Source organism: Panthera pardus, unplaced genomic scaffold, assembly GCF_024362965.1.
Source record: "Panthera pardus isolate Hobbes unplaced genomic scaffold, ASM2436296v1 HiC_scaffold_8, whole genome shotgun sequence".
Taxonomy (NCBI): domain Eukaryota; kingdom Metazoa; phylum Chordata; class Mammalia; order Carnivora; family Felidae; genus Panthera; species Panthera pardus.
Genome location: NW_026527013.1, coordinates 99,037,876 through 99,060,019, shown reverse-complemented (window position 1 = coordinate 99,060,019; position 22,144 = coordinate 99,037,876). Strand labels below are relative to the sequence as shown.

The following is a 22,144-nucleotide window of genomic DNA, read 5'->3' as shown; positions in this document are numbered from 1 at the left end:
CAATTTTTTAAGAAACTGCTGATCTGTCTTCCAAATGCTGTACCATTTTGCATTCCTGTCGGTAATCGATGAGAGTTCCTTTGGCTGCACATCCTCACCAGCATTTGGTGTTGTCCGTGTTCTGGATTTTGTCCATTCTAACATCTTCGTGTTTTAATTTGTATTTCCCTGATGGCAGATAATGTGGAACATCTTTTTATATGTTTACTTGCTATCTGTACATCTTTCTTGATGGTTTTTGTTAAGGTCTTTGGCCGGTTTTTTCTTTGGGTTCTTTTTTTTTTCTTACTGTTGAATCTTAAGAGTTCTTTGTGTATTTTGGATAGAGGTCCTTAATTGGCTGTTCTATTGCAAATATTTTATCACAGTCTTTTGTTTATCTTCTCAGTTTCTTGACTGTATTTTGCAGAGCAGACATTTCTATTTTGATGAAGTCCAGCTACTCAATTCTTTCTTTCATGGGCCATGCCTTTGGTGTTGCATCTACAAACGCCTGAGCGGAGCCCAAGGCCATCCAAGTTTGCTCCTGTGTTATCTTCTAGGAGTTTTACATTTAGGTCTGTAATCCATTCTAAGTTAGTTTTTGTGAAAGGTGTAAGGTCTGTATCTAGAGTCTTTTTTTTTTTTTGCATGTGGATGTTTAGATGTTCAACACCATTTGTTGAAGAGGCTGTCTTTGCTCTGTTGTCAGATCAGTTGCCTGTGTTTATGTAGATCTATTCCTAGGCTATCTATTGTATTCCATTAAAGATTGGTAATAATCTTGTTGGAAAATTGACCCTTTTGTCTTTCTGTAATGTCCCTCTTTATCCCTTATAACTATCTTGCTTCAAAATGGGCTCCGGCAGAAGTTAATATAGTTACTTCTGCTGTCTTTTGATTAATATGTTTGTGGCATATCTTTCTCCATTCATTTACTTTTAATCTGTAAGTTTTTATATTTACAGTGTGTTTTTTGTAGATAGCATATAATTGGGTCTTATTTTTTGATACATCTTACAAGTTCTGTCTTTTAATTAATTGGTTCTTTTAGACCATTGATGTTTTAAAGTAATTTTGATTATCTTGCTTGGTGTTTTCTGTCTTCATGGTTTGTGGTTTTATGTCTGACATTGGTTTGGAGGAAGTTCTCAATCATTATTGTTTCAAGTAATTCCTTCTTTCTTTCTTCTCCTTCTGGTTTTCCTGTTATATGTATATTATACTTTCTGTAGTTGTCCTGCAGTCCACCCCATTCCCCCCTCCCCCCCAGTTCCTTTTTCTCTTTGCTTTCAGTTTTGGAGATTTCTATTGAGATGTCCTCAAACTCAGAGATTCTCCCTTCAGTCCTGTCAAATCTACTAATAAGTCCATCAAAAGCATTCTTTATTACGCTTACAGTGTTTTTGATCTCTGGCATTTCTTTTGGTTCTTCCTTAGCATTTCCACTTTTCTGCTTCCATTGCTGACTTGTCCTTGCATGCTGTTTACTTTCTCCATTAGAGCCTTTAGCATATTAATCATAGTTGTTTTATATTCCTATTTTGATAATTTCAACATTCTTGCCATATTTGATGCTGGTTTTGATGCTCTGTTTCCTCAAATTGTTTCCTCAGATTTGTTTTGTTTTGCCATTTGCTATGCTTGTAACTTTTTCTTGATAGTCAGATGTGATGTACTGGATAAAAGGAAATGCTGCAAATAGGCCTTTGGTAGTGGCATGGGGGGAAGGGCAGCAGCGGTAAAGGCAGAGGAAGTGTTCTGTAGGCCTGTTATTAGGTCTCTGCCTATTAGAGAGCCTGTGGTTCTGGCTAGTGTACTTCACAAGTGTTTCTCAGGTTTTTTTTTTTTTTGGTTTTTTTTTTCTCTCCTCTTAGGTGGGAGAGAATGGCTAGAGGTGCCTGGAATAGGGTATTTACCTTCCCAACAGTAAGCTAGGCTCTGATAATACCCCAGCAGGTTAGGCTGTTAGTAAATAATTTCTCCCGAGTATAGATTTTGTTATAAAGAGCAGAATGCTTGGATGCCTTTCAGAATGGTTCTGTTTTCTCTCCTCCTCCTAGAAGTACAAAATGAGTTTTCTCCTGTATTCCTTGTCAGAAACAGGTTGAGTTTCAGGAGGTGAATATGGAGTTTCAGGACACAAATATGGAGAACCCCCTATGGCTGAGTCCCTTTACAGTTTTTAAATCTCTGTCTTGTCCACACTGAGCCTCCAGTGGTTTGTCATTTACAGTGACAGGTTTTTCCTACACTGACACTGGTTCTTGGCTTGGGTTCTAATTGGTCCTTCAGGTAACTTTCTGAAATAGATAAGTAGATTTGTCACTTCACCCATTTTATAGATGAGGAAACTAACTTGGAGACGTTAACTGACTTGTCCAGGGTCACCAGGTTAGCAATACACTGGAACCCAAATCTTTACCCTGAACCTGGTGATGTTTGATTATGTCATGGTGAGCAAACACCTCTGTCTCCAGAAAGAGTTGAAAATATAAACAAATAGCTCTATTTTAGAAAAGACTCATAGTCAAATTTTTGACTCTTGGGAACATTTACTGGAATGCTAACTTTAGCTGAATAACAATAATAATAAAATCTAAAATTAGTGTGTTGAAAGTAATTTTAGCATAACAGCACACAGCTAAAATACCACCATTCATTTCTTAACAGTTGTACTCTGTTTCTTAATACAGAATTGTAATGATGATGGCTTTATCATTGTTTAATATTTGTCTACAACAGTGCAGAGTTAAATCCAACACACTTCACAGGCTACTGAATCCTTCTGATAAACATCTCCAGCACCCCTGAAATGACCCGTTTGTGTAATTACCTGGCGGGTTAACATTTGTGGTATCTGCTGCCTTATAAGTCTCCTGTTGAGTGATATGAACTTTTGAGGGTTGATGACACAGAAAGGTTGTGGTTTGAAGCATGCTTAACAAGGCATCTTGCCTGTATACTTGTTTATATTTCAGTAACTTTTTCATAATCACTGCTCTTCTTCCTTTATTAGAACTTAGGGAAACTGTAGGGTGAGGAATGAGGGACTTAGTGAATTCAATGAAAAATTACTTTTCTTAACTTTGATGAGACACCTCATTCTTTCTTCTTTTCAAGTTAATGGTAACTGTGGTTTTGGGGAATTCCGAACTTTCTTTGCAATTACTGATTGTATCAGTCAAGGTTCACTTACAGAGAACAGCAGAATCCACTCTAGCTGGTTTAAGCAGAGGGAGATTTATTACAGGGTATTAAATGGCTTACAGAATTTGTTGGGAAGGTGAAGAAACAGACTTCAGGTTGAGCTTTCAAGAGTGCCTCCCAGGCACAGCAGAGCAGGCCACCAAGGGAGCAGTCATGAAGCGGCCTGCCAGAGGGGAGTGTCCAGAAACATCCTGCCACTGACATGGGTAGGAAGGAGGTTGCCACAGGGAAATCAGACACTTGTAGCCATGGTGCTTGCTGGCAGAAACAGCAGAAGCATGGCCCCCAACTTCCAAATCTTTGCTTTCCAAAATTTTGCTTCCCAATCTCCTCCAGCTTCACCTGATTGACAGCGCTTAGGCCATGTAGCTGCAAGGGAGTCTGGGAAATGTAGTTTTCACCTTTCCAGTCTGTACAGTACATGAAGATGTGTGGTGATTCAGTTCAGGAAGATAGAGGGGAAGAAGAGTTGCCCCCAGTTTCTCAATTGTTAGGCCACACCCTAGTATTGCTTTCCCTTGGGATTCAGGTCCACCCACGACGCTTACTTCCTCAGATTCAAAAGACCAGAAAGGAACGTTTCTCCCTCCACCTCCTTTTGCTGCTTGTCACTACATGCACTCCTGTGCTTACACAGGGACTAGCTCACTTTTGATGAGCTGCCTCTTCTGGTTTTTATTTCATATCTAAGGTAAATAATTACTTCATGACAGTAGAATTTTCCGGGTAAACCTGTGCTTGCCTTGGCTTTCAGACCTTTTAGGTTTGGGAGGGCTGACTGAAGGCCTGGTTGTGCAAGATGAAGTTGAGATCTTGGGCCCTAGCTCGGTAGTTCTCAACCGAGCCCCACATTATCACCTCGTGATGGAGCTTTCAAGGTACCCATTTTAGAGATTCTGCTTGGATTAGCCTCTGCAGTCTAATTCGATAGGCTTGGACATTGATAAAACCCAGAAGTCCCTCAGGAGACTTGAATGTACAGCTGGGACTGAGAACCGCAGTCCTAACCAAACTGAATTGGACATTAGCTAAAGCTGTGGTTCTTTTTTTTTAATTTCTTTTTTATTGTTTGTTGATTTTAGAGAGATACACACAGAGTGTGAGCGGGGGATGGGCAGAGAGAGGGGGACACAGAATCTGAAGCAGGCTCTAGTCTCTGAGCTGTCAGCACAGAGCCCGACATGGGGTTCAAACTCAGAAACCACGAGATCATGACCAGAGGTGAAGTGGGACGCTTAACCGACTGAGCCACCCAGGCGCCCCTAAAGCTTTAACAGCATCAGTGTCATGAGGAGGACTTGTTAAACTGTGAATTGATGGCCCCACCCTTAGAATTTCTGATTTGTAGATCTGGGGTAAGGTGTGATCATTTGCATTTCTAAATGGTCCCACTGGAGGCTGATGGTCCGGTGCCCACACTTTGAGCACCAGCAGCCTAGAGGAAGGTATCTATTTTCATTGACTGGATTTGATTTCTACTTGCCTGGAAGACTTTCTTCCTTAGTCAACATTTTTGGAGCATCTGCTTAATTTCTGTTCTTTGCTGGAGTTGGGGATGTGGACATTTGAGGAGGTCACGATCTTAAATCTCTAGAGCTTTTCACTGGAAGAGGAAAGCTTTTTGTTTCTTTACATTTCCTTCTTCAAGTTAGTATCCCTTATTCTGTGTAGGTTTTCTTATGTTCTTCCCCGCTGCCCTCAGACCTTGCAAACTGTTTGGGGCACACAGTACCACTGCGATTTGTTAATGAGCCTACAACTGTGGCTTGATTTCAGTATTAGAAAGCCACTTAAAAAAAAACATTCTTACGTGTAGGAAAATCTTGCCTGGTGTTTTCCTTTTTTTGGCTGCTTGGACTCATATTAAAATGAGAGTGAATTTATTTGTCCTGTAAGGTATCTTTCTGGTCCTCCTTGCCATGTTTCCTGTTCCCGCCTTTTCAAAACCAGTCATTTAAAGTTATGTTATTGTTATTTTTTTTTTTTTATATCTAGGATGCACCTAATTCATGTATCTGTTTTGCAAGTGTTATTGACAGCCTGTGTAAGCTATTATATCTAATGTTTGTCCCGTCAAAAATTTTACATATTCAGTGGTCCTCAAACTTTGCCCCATGGAATGTTGATTCATAGAATTGATCTGAAATTTCCATACTAAAGTTCAGTAAAGGTAAACCTTTCCCATTTTGTGGAAAAAATATACAATGCATAGTTTTTTTCAGTTTTAACCCCCTCCTTCCCCCCCCCCCCCAGGCTTGGCTATTTATGAAAGTTAGCTGCTACAATATAAAATTCTCTATTGTATTGATTTAAGTAGCAAATGGTGATATTTCATAGTATCTGCCAAGAACCCTTTACCTCTTTGGTTATTTTCCTAACTATGTTTGAAAACTAGTTCCTTTATTTAAAATGCTTGATACAAAATTTTTGTTTAATGGTGAAATCTGTTCTTACAAATGCAAATTCAGAAGAATGATGATAAAATCAGGTAATTAGATTATAAGAACACTAGCTGTAAATATTTACATGCTGTTAGTATAAGAAAAAAAATACCTAACAATGAAATTCAGCCTTCTGGAAACAATCTCAAGTTTCATGAATCTTCAACAGGCTTGTTAAAGTGATGCAGAGTGTGCATGCTGGGCAGCTGTTTTGAGTTGGCTTAAAAAGGGAGACTACATTTCTAGAGTTGTCCTTTTCCAGCTCCTAGAACTTTCTGGGTATTGATTTTGCCACCAGGTAGGCTCCATCTCAGTACACCTTCAGCACACTGGTACTTCTAGCTCTAACTTTGTGTGGTGTTGAATAAAGCTGTGTAAGTTCTTCCTTGACTGCCCATGATACCAAAACAAGAAGATAAGATGGGAGGTAGAAGTAGAACTGGGAATTCTGAATAGCCCCACAACACTGGGGAAATAGATGGGATTAGTGCAGAGGTGAGGAGACCCAGGAAGCTGGTAAAATTTTTTTTGGAAGCCATCACCTATTGAGCCATAGTTACTTTGTGCTTCAGTACAGTGTATGCAGGACCTAATACATATTTCAGTGGGCCTCTGGGAAATTCCATGGTGTATCTAACTTTGAATCTAGTCTCAAGAAGTAGCATTGGTTGGGGCTAAGCTAGCAGAGGAGATGAGTTAGGAAAACCTCTATGTTTAGTGGTTTGGTGAGTGTTCTTGAAGATCCATGAGTTCCTTTCCCCTCCTTCCTTAATTTTTTCCTTCTCAAGTTATGAGCCATCACTTAAAGAGTAAGCATGGTTGAATATAAACACCTTTCCATAAGAATATGAATAATAGATTCCACACGTTTAGTGCTTTAACTCTATGTCCTTTTTGGTACTAAGCACTTTATGTAATTTTCTCTTGTCACTCTTTCAACCATCCAGGACTTCCATTTTGCAGATGAAGAAAGTGAGGCTAAGATATCAGGGATGTAGCTCAAGGTCACACAGCTAGTGACTTTAGAGGTCACACTTGATCCCCAATCATAGGTGGCCTGACACTAAAGCCATATTCTTAATCACTGGATGGACACTATAAATTGGTGGTATTAGGAGAAACTGGGAGATTCTTGATTTCTAGGCATGTATTTTGTTAATGGTTAACATAAGTTATGGTCTGTTTGAAGCTTCCTGCAATGTGGCCCAGTGGAAAGACCAATACAGTAGGGGATGGAAGATTTGGGATCTGATCCCAGCTCAGACAACATTTAGAAATGCAAGTATGAATTAGTGACAAATCTGACTTTTGGGGAAAAAATTGACTGTCTCTGAGTCTTAGTTTCTTCTTCTGTAAAGTGGGGCCAATATTATGCCCTCTCCAGGTCTCAGATTTTGCTGTGAGGATCCAGTGAGGTAATGGTCATATATTGAAAATATAAAATGTTCTATACACATTAGATGACATGACTTAGAATTGTTGGGTCCCTATATGGATTTTTTTAATATCTAACAATTTCTTTATCCTTTCATCCATTGATGGACAGTTAGGTTGTTTTTGTGTCTTGGCTATTGTAAATAATGGTGCAGTGAACCTGTGGGTGCAAATACCTTTTTAAGTTAGTGTTTTCATTTTTTTCAGATAAATGCCCCAAAGTGGAATAGTTCCGTTTTTAATTTTTTGAGGAACTCTGTACTGTTTTCCATAGTGGCTGCACCAGTTTACATTCTCACCAGCAGTGTATGGGGTTTCCTTTTCTCTACATCCTTGCCAATACTTGTTATATCTTATCTTTTTGATAATAGCCAGCCTAACAGGTGTAAGGTAATATCTCATTGTAGTTTTGATTTGCATTTCCCTGATGATGAGTGATGTTGAGCATCTTTTCATGTGTCTGTTGGCCACCTATATGTCTTCTTTGGAAAAAGGTCTCTGGGAAAATCTTCTACCCATTTTTTAATTGGATTGTTTGTTTTTATGTTATTTAGTTGTAGTTGTTTATATATTTTGGATATTAGCCTCTATCAAATACGTGTTTGCAAATACTCTCTCCCATTCAGTAGGTTGCTTTTTCATTCTGTTGATGGTTTCCTTGCTGTGCACAAGCTTTTTAGTCTGATGTAGTCCCGCTCAACTTATTTCTGCTTTTGTTGCTTTTGCTTTTGGTGTCATATTAAAACAAAACAAAACTCATTGCCAAGACCTGTGTCAAAGGGTTTACCACCTGTGTTTCCTTCTGGGGATTTATGGTTTCAGGTCTTAGGTTCATTAAGTCTTTAATCCATTTTGAGTTAATTTTTGTACATGATGTAAGATAATGGTCCAGTTTCATTCTTTTACATGCAGTTTTCTAGTTTTCCCAAAACCATTTATTGAAGAGACTATGCTTTCTTCATTATCTCTTTTTGGCTGCTTTGTTATAAATTAATTGATCATATATGGCTGGGTTTGTTTCTGGGCTATTTTGTTTCACTGATGCATCTATTTTTATGCCAGTACCACACTGTTTTACTCACTATAGCTTTGTGATACAGTTTGAAATCAGGAAGTATGATGCCTCCAGCTTTGTTCTTTTTTCTCCAGATTGCTTTGACTGTTTGCTTTTTGTGGGGTGTGTGTGTGTGTGTGTGTGTGTGTGTGTGTGTGTGTGTGTTCTTGGTGGTCGCATACAAATGATAGGATTGAAAAATGCCATTGGGGGGTGCCTGGGTGGCTCGGTTGGTTGGGCGTCCGACTTCAGCTCAGGTCGCGATCTCACAGCTCGTGAGTTCGAGCCCCGCGTCGGGCTCTGCGCTGACAGCTCGGAGCCCGGAGCCTGCTTCGGATTCTGTGTCTCCGTCTCTCTCTCTCTCCCCTCCTCTGCTCATGCTCTGCCTCTCTCTGTCTCAAAAATAAATAAACATTAAAAAAAATAAAAAAAAAAAAAAGAAAAATGCCATTGGAATTTCAATTGGAATTGTAATAAATCTGTACATTGCTTTGGATAATGTGGACATTTTAACAATTGATTCTTCCAATCCATGGGTCCAGAATATCTTTCCATTTATTTGTGTCCCCTCTGGTTTTTCATTAATGGTTTGTAGGTTTTAATATAAGATTACTCGCCTTAGTTAAATTTGTTCCTAGGTATTTTATTCTTCTGATGCAATTGTAAATGGAATTGTTTTCTTTATTTTTCTAATAATTTGTTATTAGTGTATAGAAATGCAGCAGATTTTGTGTATTGTGTATTTTTGTATCCTGCAACTTTACTGAATTTGTTTTTTAGTGCTAATAGTTTTTTGATGGGGACTTTAGAGTTTTCTGTATATAATATTGTGTCATCTGCAAATAGTGACAGTTTTGTTCTTCCTTTACAATTTGAATGCCTTTAATTTCTTTTTCTGGCCTAGTTGCTCTGGCTAGGATTTTCAATAACTATGTTGAATAGAAATGGCAAGAGTGGACATTCTCCTCTTGTTCCTGATCTCAGAGGAAAGGCTTTCAGCTTTTCATTGTTGAGTATGATGTTAGCTGTGGGCTTGTCATATATGGCTTTTGTTATGTTGAGATACATTCCTTCTATACCTACTTTATTGAGATATTTTTATTATAAATAGATTCTGAACTTTGTCAGGTGTTTCTTCTGTCTATTGAGATGAAAATATGATTTTTATTCTTCATTCTGTTAATGTGGTATATCATATCAGCTGATTTGCGGATGTTGAATTGTCCTTACATCGCTGAAGTGATTCTACCTGATCATGGTGTGTGGTCTTTTTGATATACTGTTGAATTTGGTTTGTTAATATTTGTCGAGGATTTTTGCATATGTGTTCATCAGGGATGTTAGCCTATAATTTTCTTTTCTAGTGGCATCCTTGTTTGATTTTGGTATCAGGGTAATGCTGGGCCCATGAGTTTGGAAGAGTTGCTTCCTCTTCTATATTTTGTAAGAGTTGGAGAAAGATTGGTATTAATTTTTCTTTTAATGGTTGGTAGAATTCACTAGTGAAGCTAGCTGGTCCTGGACTTTTCTTTTTTGGAAGTTTTAAATTACTGGTTCAATCTCCTAACTAGTATTGATCTCTTTAGATTTTTCTATTTTATCATGATTCAGTCTTGGTAGGTTTGTAATGTGTTTATGTAATATGTAATATGTTTCTTGAATTTATTCATTTCTTCTAGGATGTCCCATTTACTACTATAATTGTTCATAGTAGTCTTTTATGATCTTTTGTATTTCTGTGGTGTCAGTTGTTGCTGTCTTCTCTTTTGTTTCTGATTTTGTTTGAGTTGTCATTTTACTTGGTGAGTTTAGCTAAAGGTTTGTCAGTTTCTCTTTACAAAGAAACAGCTATTAGTGACATTGATGTTTTCTATTGTCTTTTTAGTCTCTATTTCATTTATCTCTGCTCTAATCTTTGTTATTTTCTTCCCGTATGGGTGGTGTTCTCCTGTGCCTTAGATCTTAGCAGAGTTACAGAGTGAAAGCTTTGTTTCTTTCTCTCAGAGAGGTGTAGTCCTGGTGGGGAACACTGAATGTGCATGTGGGGGTTAGTCATGGAAGAATGCTATGGGAATTTAGGGCAGGGGAAGTTCACTCTGCCCAGGGAAGACTTTATGAAGTGCATGGCATAGTGAATTAATTAGATTTTAAAGGATGTGGTATTCAAATGGAGCAAGAATGGTTCACTTTGTGGAAACTTACCTTTGCTTTTAAAAGGAAACTCAGCTAAGTACCTAGGGTCACCATATGCCTTCTAAAAAATTACTTATGGACTGTCTTGAAATGTGGAACTGGAGAGTATTTCTCTGCTGTTCAGAGGGTTGAGGGGCGCCTGGGTGGCTCAGTCGGTTGAGCGTCTGACTTCCGCTCAGGTCATGATCTCGCAGTTCATGAGTTTGAGCCCTGCATCGGGCTCTGTGCTGACAGCTCAGAGCCTGGGGCCTGCTTCAGATTCAGTGTCTCCCTCTCTCTCTGCCCCTTCCCCGCTCATGCTCTGCCCCTCTGTATGTCTCAAAAATGAATAAATGTTAAAAAACAAAATTAAAAAAAAAAAAAGAGGGTTGAGGTGTTTTTATGCTGTCTCATCTTCTCCAGTGGTGTTTGGCCTATTCTACCTTTGTCAGAATATAAACCTGAAAGGAAGGAATCTTCTCCTGAAACCTTTAGGTTGGCACTATCATTATTCTTAGGTTGGTTAGCATTCTGTTTTTTCCTCCTTAAATGAACACCAAAGAACACTAATTCAGAATTTCAAAGATTACCAAATCTTATGGATAAAAGTAGCATTGGTGGTTGCAAGTACTCAGCTGAAATTAAAGGAGTTATCAGTCTTGCTCTGGGAAACAAGGTGACCAATCAACTTGTTTCAGAAAAACTACCTCTCCCATTCCAGTGATTAGTTAATAAAATTATTCCTGACAGTGGCAGGCCAAGAAGCTCAGGCAGTTACATATTTAGAGACAGAGAACACATTGTCCAAAGATCTCAGAAGAGCCTTTGCAAACACACAGAAAGGATTTAGAACAATTTGCATAAATCTCCCTGTGGATAGTGCCATGGCTCCGGTATTAGGGTGGTTCCAAGAACCCCTCCTTGGCTGTATCATGGGGTGACGCTGTGCTTGGTGAGAATTCAGTCTCATGACGGTTTTTGCCAGCAGGATTGGGTGATGGGACACTGAATAAGCCCACTGTTTGGTTCCACATAAGGACTCTTTTGTGTTAGCCTGGGGTAGCCATATTCAAGTTTGTCTTGCTTTTTCCCCACTAATGTTTTTGGACTTTGTGGGCTGGGGAATTAAGCACAACACCTATTCTGAGCTAATCTGTCAAATTTTGTTCTTGAAAGGTAACCGTAGCCCCTTGTATTTCGAGAATGTGGAGAATAATAGTCATACCTTTGGAGACTTTTGACTTCTGAAATTAAAAGTCGGGGAAAGGAGGAGAGCTCACATGGCATGCCCAGATAGGCGTTCATGCGTATTCCTGGTGGAACCGTGGGAAGTAATTCCCTTGGTTGTTAATATGATTTGCCTTGCTCACTAACTTCCTTAAGAACTATGTTCTCTTGCATAGTTAACAAACAAGTTGTACTTTGATATTTAATATTCCTCTGTGAAAGGGTATGGGTCACTTTGGTGTGTAGTTTAAAAATGCCAGGTGATTCCAAATCTGTTTCAGCTTTTCTTTTTTTCTACTTATTTTTTGGAAAAAATGATATTCATTAGACCACATATTAAGAGCTTTACTGGTTTCTTGCACAGCCTGTTATCATTCTAGAAGCCACATAAGGAGTCCAATTTAAAATCCAGGGAGCAGTTTATGCACTGGGGAAATTTGGTGCTCTAACTACAAAAACGAAATCCACTAATTTCTAACCTGGAGTTTATTTTCTTTCAGTCTGCTAGCTTGATGTCTCAGCTTTGTTCTAATAATATAAACATTTTTATGTTTATTTATAGGTGGTTTTAACCAAGAGAGCAGATCCAGCTGAGCTTAGAACAATATTTTTGAAGGTCAGTATAAAAGAATCTATTTTGTTTCTTATTTGATTTGTGTTCTCAAATTTTTAAAAATTATTTTCAAACAGCTCTTTATTTCATTGTTATATTTTTTGAAAAAATCCCCAAAGGTATCTTTACATAAGACGTAGGAAAGAGATCTGTTACAATTATATGTGTTTTTTGAAATGCATCAGAAACTAGTAGGTGATTGTTTGTGATGGTAATATGGTTTACATTTTAATTCCTTTTCTCTCATATGGTGTCAGATACTGGAAAGGAGTTGCTGGGGCATTTAGTCTCACGACTCACTTACCTTTCCAGGATTCACCTTTGCGGTTTGATGATCATGCTTTTTCTCCTAAGATGTTTAAAGCTCTTTGTAAAATTCCCATGATCCTTCATCTATCCGGAGACAACTACCCTTGCCTCTCTTTGTAGAAACCCATTGTTGTCACCCTCATTGTCATTACCCTCATTTAATTGCAACTGTAGTGCCAGGTGAGGAGCCCTCGGTGTGAGTAACAGTACATATTAGATCACAACAGATATCACATATTTCCTTGGTGTCTTACATTTCCCCTAGGTTGTGACATTGGGCAGTGAATGAATGATACTCTAATTAAAAGTCTACCTCGGGTCCCAAACAGTGAACCACATGTAATGTTACTCACCTGGATTTAAAGGACTCAGAAAAGGACACTTTTATAAAGATCATTTTAAAAGCATGTATGTGAGCTTTTTCTAAACATGATGGAAAACCAGCTGCGCTGTACAGACAGAGGACCAGGGCTTCAAATGAGAAACTTGACTGTCTGTCATGTCCCAGATAATATGGCTCAGAAAGTTACCAATGCCGTGAGCATCACTTTCCTCATCAAATTGTGTTACTATTAAAAAATACCAAGAAATCAGAGAATTTGAACACTGACAGGGTTATCTGGTGTTAAGGAATTGTTACTGATTGATTTTTAGGCCGGATGATGGTATTCTTATTGCGAGAGCTACAAAGAGTTTTTTTCTCTTAGAGATACACACTGAAGTATTTACAGATGAGATTATGATGTCCGAGATTTGCTTTTAAATCGTCCAGTTTTGGTGAACTGTGGTTGGTGTGGTGATGGTTTTTGAAACTGGTAGATGGATCATTACGTTTCTTACCCTGTTTTCTCTATATTGTACATGTGTGAGCATTTTCATAACCAGTTACAAAAATTTTTAAAGATTCAGTGAAAAAACTTGGATGAAAGTGCCCAGCACCTGATTTGCATTAGATACTGATTCAGTAAATGCTTGAAATTAAATGATTCAAACATGAGAGAGAGAGGCTTCAAAAGGAAATGGTTAAAAATATGAGCAGTTTTTGGGGGAGGAAACGGGATAGATTTGTGAGGAGGTTTGGATTATGTGTAAGAAAGTAGAGTTGTTTATAAATTTGGTTTTAGCCCAAGAGGACAACACTGTGTAGAGATTCTAAGGTAGAAAAGGATTGTAGAGAATGAAAGGACAGGAAACAAAAATGCTTTGTTTCTCACCTTGGCCTAGTTGTTGCTCTGCATTCGGGGCCCACCATAATTGGGATGAGGTGTGTATGAGGGAACCATAGACATTGTTAGTATGTATATTTAAGGTCTATATTATAAAACTCTTACGATGTAATTCGGGAAGACCTCTTGCCGGAGAAGAGCACGTGAGCAGGCTGCCAGAGAGCCTAGAAAAATGGATAAAGCTCGTTAACTTGACCTGGCAAAGTCATAATCATTCTTTGAACTCTATTACTTCGGTTTAGCAATAGTTGTGGGCACCCTTCTGACAGGAAATGGGGACAGCTCAGAGTGTCTTAATAGGTGGCGCATCGTGGATACCTACTGGTCTTTTGGCACAATTTGGTGGAAAGGCTCCAGGTAAAAGCTGTGTCTACCTTTTGAGGCCACATGGCAGCTGGCGAGGTTAGTTTAAGATCCTACTTCGGAACAACGTGTCTTTTCCAGCTGCTCCATGTCAACAGCAGGCAGGTCTATGGTGGAGGCAAATATTGGTCAGGGAGACCAAAGGAGGGTAGGAATTGCATGCAGAGTTCTGGAGAGTCACCTGTGAGATTTCTGTGGATGTGGGTCTGAGGGCTGGGGTGGAGTCTTTGGGACCAGCTAGGGAAGTGCTGTCTTCTCTTGGGGTGGCTAAGACAACGTAGCTTTTGAGTGAGAGTGTGGCTTTGAGTCCAAGGGGACGATGGGGCCAGGAAGGGGGGCAGGGGCTGTCTGTGAAGAAAACAGCGATCAGCAGTTTCTGGAAAGGATTGTGGATCTGGCAGAGGTTCGGGTGATCTCATAGGGCCTGGGCAGTGTAGTACCAACACAAATCCACCTTGGCTCAGCATGCGGGGGATCTCTTGTTTACCATCTGGCACAGATGGTGTTGTGGTGGGAGGAGAATAGGGATCGGGCTTGTGGGGGCTGTGCCAGGCACGTCTCCACTGTGGCTGGTCTTTCTAGTTATGTATGGATCAGCAGTAAGCACTCTATAAACCTAACTACTTTGCTGACTCTCTGTGACTTTTTCCTGACTTTTCTTCCTAACAAATACCCTACCTTCTGTGTATTAAACTAGTTAGAAGGTGCTTCTGTAGGGGCGCCTGGGTGGCTCAGTTGGTTAAGCGACCGACTTTGGCTCAGGTCATGATCTCGCAGTTTGTAGGTTCGAGCCCCGTGTCGGGCTCCGTGCTGACAGCTCAGAGCCTGGAGCCTACTTCAGATTCTAGGTCTCCCCCTCTCTCTACCCCTCCCCTGCTCACGCTCTGTGTCTCTCTCTCTCTCAATAATAAATAAATTAAAAAAAAAAAAAAAAAAGAAGATGCTTCTGTAGCTTGGGGGAAGTAGACCTCTGGACCAGATGTGCCAATAGCAGGGAGTTGGCAACTGCGGAGGTCAGAGAGAGCCAGAGGATCTGGGAGAGAGAAGGAAAGCGGGGTCCTGGAGGACTGCACTGGGCCCAATTCTGACTTATTTTGTTTTATCCTTAAGAACGGTTCAAATCAATGCCACTTTCTTCTTTCTTTTTTGGAGGGGAGTTGCTTACTGTGTGTTAAGTACAGTGTTAAGCGTTGGGGATATAAAGATGCATAATTCATGGCCCCTGCCATTTACTATTTCACTGTGTGTGAGTGTAGAAAAAGGCCATAACATGGTTGATAAGCATTATATGGCCTTAATTAGTAGGAAGCTGATGTGGGGCTAATTACATCTTGCTAGCAAGGGTCATTGAAGTTACAGAGAGGTTGTGGTGTCTCAGCTGGGCTAGACAATGAGTAGGTACTTATCAGATGGAGGAGGTAGTGGAGCATTGTGGGGCAGAGGAAGACTGTTCTGGGCAGAGGAAACAGCAGGTGTGAAACAAAGGTTTCACTCAAAGTTCTGTGAGAGTGCCAGGTGGAGGGGTGGGCTGCAGCACAGGCCCCTGGGCAGTGCACTGGGATGGTCGGTAGGACGGGACTTGGTATAGGGCACTCCTAGCCCGAGGCATTTACTATGCAGCCTGTTCTGGTGATAAGTGGGTGGTAACATTTTGTCTGGGTGTGGAAGTTGAAGTCTAGGTGTGCTCAGTTTTGCTTCTAACCTAAATGTTGACATGTGTTTTTTTGCCTGCCTAATACTTCTGGTGCTGCTTCGTGTTAATTTGGACAGATGTACTGAGTGCTTACAGTTTAAATAAAGCACCCAGAAACTTTGCAGTGTGTAGGATGTGCAAAATAAGTATAAGCTGGGACCATGTCTTCAAGGAGATCAGCTTGTATACAAGAGGCCAGATTTACAGGCATGCAGCAGGTAAGAAAGAATGTTGGTTGGCCTACAGGTATGTGGTTTAAAAATGCCACAGGAAACGGAGAGAGTGGTCCCCGTGGTGGGGCGTGGTCAGAGGAGGCTCCTTGGAGAGGGAACTTGGGGAGTCCCGGGATGAGTGGGGCTGGAGAGGCAGGGAGGAGGGCAGGTGGGGAGTTCCAGGGGAGAGGGCCACATTTGACAGAAGGCCCGGAAATGGGTTTGGGAGCAGACAGCCTCTCCAGGTTGAAGGATTCTTGCTCCTTCTTCAAATGTTTATTTAAATTCAGCCTTGTGCCAGGGAGTCTGCCAAGCATTACAGGGTGTGGGTGACAAAATTAGAAAGATAATTGGGAATTTGGCGTGTCTGCTGAACAATAGGAAGCCATCGGAGGTTTTCCGAGTCATCCAGTGACACTGGCAGGATGGGTTTGAGATGTGGTTGGTACTGCAGGCCGGTGAGTTTGGCAGTGTTGGGTGCAACCCTGGTGTGAGGCCCTAAAGACTTGTTTGGGGTTGTGGCGGCAGGGGAAATGGCGAGTGGGCAAGGTAAAGACATTTTGAAGGACTGCTTGATGAAAATGGTCTTGTGTGATGAGTGAGAGGGAACAGGGGATAAATATGACCATTGGATATACCGTCTGGGTGAGAGAGGTGCCAGTAATTAAGAATGGGGAAATTGAGAAGGAAACCATTAGCTCAAGGGAGACCAAAGCGGGTGATACCTAGCGTTTACAAGTACAGAGGTGGATGTAGCTGAATGCCTCTAGTGTAAGATGTGGGAGGTGGGAAAACTGGGTAAAGGGACTAGACAAGGGGAATAGGCCATATTACAGTTTGTAATAATAATACATAGTGGGTTGCACTCGGGTTTTTATAATGATTCTTTGTCAACAAAACGTGTATTTAAAATTTGTGTTAACAAAATTGGAAAAACTTCTTTTTTGAAAACTATTGAAGTAAAAACCTTTATATTCATTGACAAAAATTGAAAAAGCACAAGTGTGTAAAGAAAAGTAACTTGTGATTCCACCCAATAGATACAATCTATGTTTATATATAAATGTGTATTTTATATACCTATCTCTCTGTATTTCTGTCTCTGTGTATGTATGTAAATCTTTTTTTCCTTAACAGGAGAAAAAATACCGTTTTATCCAGTTTTCGTCCTCACCTGACGCGTTAGGAAACCCTCTTCCTGTCATTGATCGCATTTCTACAGTATTTTTAGTGTTGTGTGCCGTTCCACATACAGTGGCTTTACTCTCGCTCATCTAGCGGCTTCCTGTTATTGAAGGCTTAGTTGTCTTGTCTCCTGTGCTAGCAGTAATGCTAGTTCAATACTCTTGAACCTGCATTTTTGCATATAACTTGTGTATGTTTAATCATATTAAAACTTAAAAAAAATTGTAAGGAAGAGAGGCTTCAGGTCACTTGTAAAATCTGTTCCCAAAGAAGAATCCGTGGAAGCTGCGAAGTCCACTCCCCCTCTGACCCTCTGGCCCCTCTGACAGGGGCCCCTCTGTTCCCTGCTGCAGGAGCAGTGGAGCACCTTTGTCAATATATTCTTATTATGATCGGTCTATCAATTTGGAGGAACAACCTTTGATATTTTTACTATAATCACAAAGCAGACTACTCCAGCCTCGGTGATGAGCTGGTTTTGCAAACTGAAGGAAACTGTTTTCTGTGTTCAGATTAACATGTTCTTACATTTACAAAATTATTTATCACTTCCAAAAAATGATGCAGAAAATATCTCAATGGTTTTCTTTTTTTTTAATGAAAACTATTGAGGTATGAATCAAGTGCACAAATCATGAATGTACCGCTCCATTAACATTCACGAAGGGAGCACACCTATGGAACCAGCACCCCAGGAGCCATCTGATGCCCCTTCCAGTCACTACGCACCCCTCCTAAGGGTAACCAGTTGTTTGGCTTTCAACTTTATGTAAATGGAATCATACACCATGTTTTCTGGTGTCTCATTTCTTTTGCTCTTGCTCTAGTTCAGATTCATCCTCATTGTTGTGTGTAGTTGTTTATTTTCGTTGCTGCATTATATGCCGTTGTGTGACTGTCCTACAGTAGTTCATTTACATATCCTACCATTGGTTGACATTTGAGTTATTTTTCATCTTTTTGCTATCCAAAATAATGCTTCCGTGGACATTAAAATGCTAAAGTACGTTTTTATTCTTTCTATATATGTATATACATATGTGTGTATGTACATATACATAAACACCACATATGTATATATACACACGTTTATTTTAGACATACTTGTGATTGAAATTGCTGTTTCTATGGTTGTCTGTTCAGTTAGAGTACATATTCCCAAGCAGCATTCTAAAGTGGCTTAACAGTTTACTCTTATAACACCAGTGTATGAGAATTGCATTTGCTCCACATTTTTGCCGACACTTGTTATTACTTTTTAATTATTCTGTGTATGAGTTAGAGGTATGGCATTGTGATTTTATTTCGCACTTTCAGTAGAATTTTTTTTAGGGGTCAGCAGCTTGACAATGATTCTAAAGGTCATTTCGGGGAAAACCAAAGAGTGATCATGGCCCAGAAAATTCCCAGGACGGAAGTAGTGTGTGCCTTCATTCGACAGATATTTATTGAACATGTTTCACTCTCTGCCTGCCACCAGTCCGGGATGTTGAGGATGCTGCAGTGAGAAAGGCAGGAGAAAATCTTGCCCTGACAGAGCTTTCCCTCTAATTGTAGCAATTAAGATGCATGTAATCTTGCAAGGATTCCTGGTGCAGGGATGACAAGAACTGTCAGCCTGTCCGGCATTCCTCCCTGGAATTTGGTGGCCACCTCGGAGGAGAGCCTCTTTCTACCTTAGGGAGCCATTCATTGCCAACTGGTCAGAACTGGTGTTGAAGATGGACTTACTTGCCAAGCTGTTCCCTGATGACCATATGGTAATCAGTATGTGTTGAACATGTCATAAGAATGATTTCATTTGTGCTCCTGGGACAACCGAGAAATTAAGTGGGGAAAACTAAAGTTGAAGGATCCTGACCTCAAACCACGTGAAAAATCAAGTATCAATGTATTGAAACTTAAAAGATAAACCTACTTGAAAAAAGCCCAGAGAAAATATGGGTGAATATTAGTCTTGAGATGAGGAAGGCCTAGTTTCTAGACTTAGAAGTAATAGAAGGAATTGCAAAGGTGGAAAAAAATCTGTAGACTCAATTATATAAAAATACCAAACTGGAAAAATGCTTGCAACAAATCTGAGAGACAAAGGACGGGAGAAAGGGCATGGTCCAGCACTGCTGGTGGGAGTGTAAATTGGTACAATCTTTTCTGGAGAGCAGTGTGATAATAAGTATCAAGAGCCTTCAAGTTCCTCTCCTTTGACTCAACAATTTCTCTTCCAGAAGTCTACCCTTTGAAGATTGTTAGGAATTCAGATAATTGTTATGTGCAAAGCCAGTTACCTTAGCTTTATTTAGAAATAACCTAAACATCTACTGGTGGGAGAAGAGTGAAATTGCATTTTAAATAAATTAATTATTCACCACTATAAGCAAACATAGGTATAAGTCTAAATCATAGGATCGCTGTAATAATTAGCAGCAACATTCCCTTTATATTTCTTGTCCTCTTTTGCCTCAGGAAAATCAAAATCTAATTCTTCTGCATTTCCAAAAAGCCATTTCAATGCTAACTGAAGAATACTGGGATTCTTGGACCATTTTTGAGCTTTTCTTTTGTACCATGCTAGAAAATGTTAAAACTGATAATACAGAACATTTATAAAGTGCTTGTTGTGTGTAGCACATTGTGCTAAGTACATTACATGATTATTCATTTATTTCTAGCATCAACTTTATGAAGCAGGTAATGTTGTTACCCCCATTTCATAGGTCAGGAGCTAGAGACCCAGAAAGCTTTACTTCCCTGAAGTCGTACAGGTGGCAAGAGGTAGAAGCAGAGCTCGGTGCAGGCTCAGCCCAGGCCTGAGGGACTCCAAAGCTTGTTACTGAGTATCTAAGCAAGAGTTTATCCTGCATTGGAATTAAAATGTAGAAATAACAAGGGACTTTTAAAAACAATTTTTATATTTATTTATTTTGAGGGGCGGAGAGAGGGAGAGAGAGAGAGGGAGAGAGAGAGGGAGAGAGAGAGAGGGAGAGAGAGAGAGACTCCCAAGCAGACTCCTCGTTGTCAGCACAGAGCCCGACGTGGGGCTCAATCCCATGAATGGGGAGATCATGACCTGAACCTAAATCAAGAGTTGGTCACTTAACTGACTGAGCCACCCAGGTGCCCAGAAACGGTTTTAATGGGACTTGCTGCTGGAGCTGCAGAGGGAGTGGAGGTGCTGTCATTGGCACTTCACACCACTGTGCTCCCCACATCGTCCATTGTGGTTCCTGTCACCCATCCAGCCTTGTTCTTCCTGTAGCTCACAGTCCTCACTCCCCCACCCCCAAATCGCTCTTCTGTCCCCAGGATCAAGAGGTCCTCTCCTGCTCCATAAGGATACCATATGATCCCATGTTGTTTCTCAGCACTTCCCACGGCCCGAGGGACTCCACGGAACAGGAATGAACAGGTTCCCGCTTTCAGGAGTTGGACTGTGTCGCCAAGGCAAGAGGAACACTGTGAACAGGCATTGGGTGCCACCTGTCTCTCGTTGACCACTTCCACTCTAGAGCACCCTTTCACATATTCTTCTGTGAAATCCCACAGGAAACCATGCAGTTCATAGTTTGCTTTCTAGTTTAGCCTGTTTGTCCTCCTTTCCTGCATTATTGATGCCCTTGAAACAGGAATAGGGGCAAAAGAATTAGGTCGTTTCCATCCATGATTTTATAATTAATTGTTTGTTTTTTTTTTTCTATGTCCTTGCCAAAAACAAGATGTAATTTGTTTTTCCAAATTTCTGTAAGCCAGAAATTTTCATTCTCATTCTCGGCACTGATGACGTTTGGGGCTGGATCACTCTGGTGTAAGGGGTCACCCTGTGCCTTGTAGATGTTTAGCAGCTTCCCTGACCTCTACAACTAGATGCTAGGAGCATCCCACCCCCCTGGTTATGACAGTCAGAATTTGTCATCAGACACTGTCAGATGTTTCCCTGTGAAGAAAAATAGAAACAATGGAGGAAGTGCCAAGCTAGAGAACACCCTCCCATCTCCTGCCCACCAAAGACAGGTAACATATAGAAAAGACTGGTCCTCATAGGTGGACTTGGCTATTAGGGGACATTGGTGTTTGTAAGCTGGACAGTCAAGCTAACCTGCCCTCAGTTGAGAACCACTGTTATGAACCTAAATCTTGGCAGACTTCATGTGTTTTTGTTTTTTCTATGAAGTGTTGGGAAATAACTGTCCTTGGGAAGAGTAGATTATCTTATGTGATGTTTTATCCTTTGAATATTTTCAGCTTTTTCAAATATTGATCTCATGATTATATGCTTTTGAGGGTAAAATATCTTTTCTCTTTTTTCCTATACAGTATGCAAGCATTGAAAAAAATGGTGAATTTTTTATGTCTCCCAATGACTTCGTCACTCGATATTTGAACATTTTTGGAGAAAGCCAGCCTAATCCAAAGACTGTGGAACTTTTAAGTGGTGTAGTGGATCAGACCAAAGATGGGTATGTTGGTCATTTTATTTATTTTTTTGTTCAACAGAGCTTTCTGTTGTTTTAAAGATTAAGAAGTCACTGAATACCTTCCCATCTCTTAAAAGCATTTTCTCTATTAGAATTAATTCATTATTTTAGAAATAATACCTTTAACATTTCCTTTAAAGTCCTTATCACAATTGACGATTCTGTGTGTGTATTTTTTTTTTTTTTTGACGGTACAGAGACTTTTAAAAAAAAATTTTTTTTTTTAATGTTTGTTTATTTTTGAGACAGAGAGGGACACAGCATGAGCAGGGAAGGGGCAGAGAGAGAGGGAGACACAGAATGTGAAGCAGGCTCCAGGCTCTGAGCTGTCAGCACAGAGCCTGACGCAGGGCTTGAACTCCCGAACTGTGAGATCATGACCTGAGCTGAAGTCAGATGCTTAACCGACCAAGCCACTCAGGCACCCCCCAGAGACTTTTTTTTTAACATTTGTTTATTTTTGAGAGACAGAGAGAGACTGAGTGGGGGAGGGGCAGAGAGAGAGGGAGACAGAATCTGAAGCAGGCTCCAGGCTCTGAGCTACCAGCACAGAG

At 40.3% G+C, this 22,144-nt stretch overlaps 1 protein-coding gene across 6 annotated transcripts in view; it reads left to right on the top strand.

Moving 5' to 3' along the window:
* SLC25A13 (solute carrier family 25 member 13) overlaps positions 1 to 22,144 on the top strand; it is a 184,798-nt gene that overhangs the window by 18,400 nt on the left and 144,254 nt on the right. For 2 of the 6 annotated variants that reach the window (XM_019443388.2, XM_019443390.2), the window contains 2 exons: positions 12,080 to 12,133; positions 21,430 to 21,572. In XM_019443388.2, the coding sequence (XP_019298933.2) occupies positions 12,080 to 12,133; positions 21,430 to 21,572 (197 nt within the window). Of the gene's footprint in view, positions 1 to 12,079; positions 12,134 to 18,685; positions 18,886 to 21,429; positions 21,573 to 22,144 lie in introns of those variants that run through there. The other 4 variants (XM_053898411.1, XM_019443392.2, XM_019443391.2 and 1 more) reach the window with 3 other exon arrangements.